Below are 1,913 nucleotides of genomic sequence, written 5' to 3'. Positions count from 1 at the left end.
GTGGAGTATTTTCCGCACCGTGGGCACTGCGTATTTTGTTTTCCCTACCTTTACTTGGTACTGTATAACGCATTGAAAACTGCTGTGAATCTGCTGCAGATCTGCAGCAAAATCCGCAACGTGTGCACGTAGCCTAAGTGTACATAACCTTTTGCAAGCACTGCACAATAGGACATGTGTAAAACAATTATAATTGTAGGAAACAATATGAAGCAATTAGACATTACATAGCCTTCTCAATTTTATTCATTTTTTGTGTGCTTTCTCCAGTATATTATTGAGTTGAGATGAAACTTGATGCTGCTTCCATTTTACTAAACCAAACAGCATTCAAATCTGACGATTTATTTAAGATCAGTAGTCAAATTTCATGCAAATCCTGAACAGAGAAGTCTAGTTCTCTTTCTACTTCCATATCATCTTGGATAAAAGCTAATACCACCTCAGCCTGTCTACTCGATGTTCGACCTAGATCCACACACTGAAAAGGAAACCATGACTTTAAGCACATTTCTGCTGATTATAAATTGTTTCTTGATTTTTCTGGGTTTGCTTCTTAACCTCTTCATTGTGATGATGAACATCACTTGGTGGCTGAAAGGTAAAGTCCTTCAACCCATTGACATTATCATGACTAGCCTGGGATCTGCGAGGATCGTACTTCTCATTATCTATCTCTTCTTGGCTTCAATTATAGAAATGCTTACAGATTTGGTTGGACACTCTAAAAATATTTCAAGTATCATTGCTGCCATATTATTTGTAGCCTTCTGCAGCTTGTGGTGGGGTACCATCCTTGGGGCTTTCTACTGTGTCAAGATCACAACCTACAGAAACCAGTTATTCATGAAGCTCAAGATGAACATCTCAAACATGGTCCCTTGGATGCTCATCGGGTCTATGATCATTTCTTTTTTCTCCAGTTTGCCGTGTCTATGGAGCACATTTTCCGTGAAATTCTCTAATATAAGCAATGAAAACATCAGCAATAATGTAACAAGACAACGATACCATGCGAAATTCCTGAATTTACTCTTCATCAACTTTACTGGAACCATAATACCGCTCTTTATATTTTGTGTTTCCATTTACCTCCTGATTGCCTCAGTTGTAAAACACACAAAGAATATGAAAGACAGTTCAGGATTTTCTAAGCCTCAACTGGAAGCCCATAAAAATGCAATCATAAACATGGTGTCATTTTTGTTCTTGTACCTTATTTTCTTCGTAAGCTCACACTTGATGTTTTGGGGGTTTTACATTAAAGATGCAATATTTATTTTCCTTTGTTGTATTGGTCTTTCCTCCTACCCGAGTCTTCACTCCATCCTGCTGATAGTCAGCAATGCAAAACTTAAGAGATCCGTGCTATCTGTTTCGCATGCTATCCAATCAAACATGTTTTCTATCTGGGTATCTATGAAGGCTTCTGTTTGTGCGAACAAGTTACATTAGCCAGTAGCCCAAGTGGCCACACATTTGGAAAACATTGTGGACATGTCATTATTTTTTTTTCCTTTTCTCTCTGATTTCTGCTCTTCTCACAAATTTATTACTAAGTATATTTAAAAAAAAGATACTATATGCTTCATTCAAGGGGTAACTAATTATACAAGTTTGAGACTGGAATAAAAGGAGATTTCTGTTATTGTTATATCAGATTAGCTAACTAGAAATTAATTGTCTCAGTTTATTGCGGTTGCTAGATCTCCATGATAAAAATTGTACTGCTCTTTTATTGTCAAATAAATCATTAAAAAAAAACTTTGGTGACATTTTTGACATAATTCAAAGAAACCAATTTTTTTAATATATATAAATCCACTTGTTGTGTCTCATTCCTATTAAAGGTGCTATCAAACACTCTTATTTTATGGTATTTTAAAATGCACTAGAATCATTAGCTTCGTTTT

At 35.7% G+C, this 1,913-nt stretch overlaps 1 protein-coding gene across 1 annotated transcript; it reads left to right on the top strand.

Annotated features, from left to right (window-relative positions):
• Positions 1 to 495: 495 nt before the first annotated feature.
• LOC143804070 (taste receptor type 2 member 1-like) lies at positions 496 to 1,455 on the top strand. The gene has a single exon (XM_077281810.1). It carries the CDS (start codon positions 496 to 498, stop codon positions 1,453 to 1,455), a length of 960 nt encoding a protein of 319 aa, XP_077137925.1.
• Positions 1,456 to 1,913: the final 458 nt, after the last annotated feature.

This window comes from Ranitomeya variabilis, chromosome 2 (assembly GCF_051348905.1).
Source record: "Ranitomeya variabilis isolate aRanVar5 chromosome 2, aRanVar5.hap1, whole genome shotgun sequence".
In the NCBI taxonomy this organism is placed as follows: Eukaryota; Metazoa; Chordata; class Amphibia; order Anura; family Dendrobatidae; genus Ranitomeya; species Ranitomeya variabilis.
The sequence above is the reverse complement of the archived record's forward strand: the minus strand, read 5'-3'. Positions and strand labels throughout refer to the sequence as shown.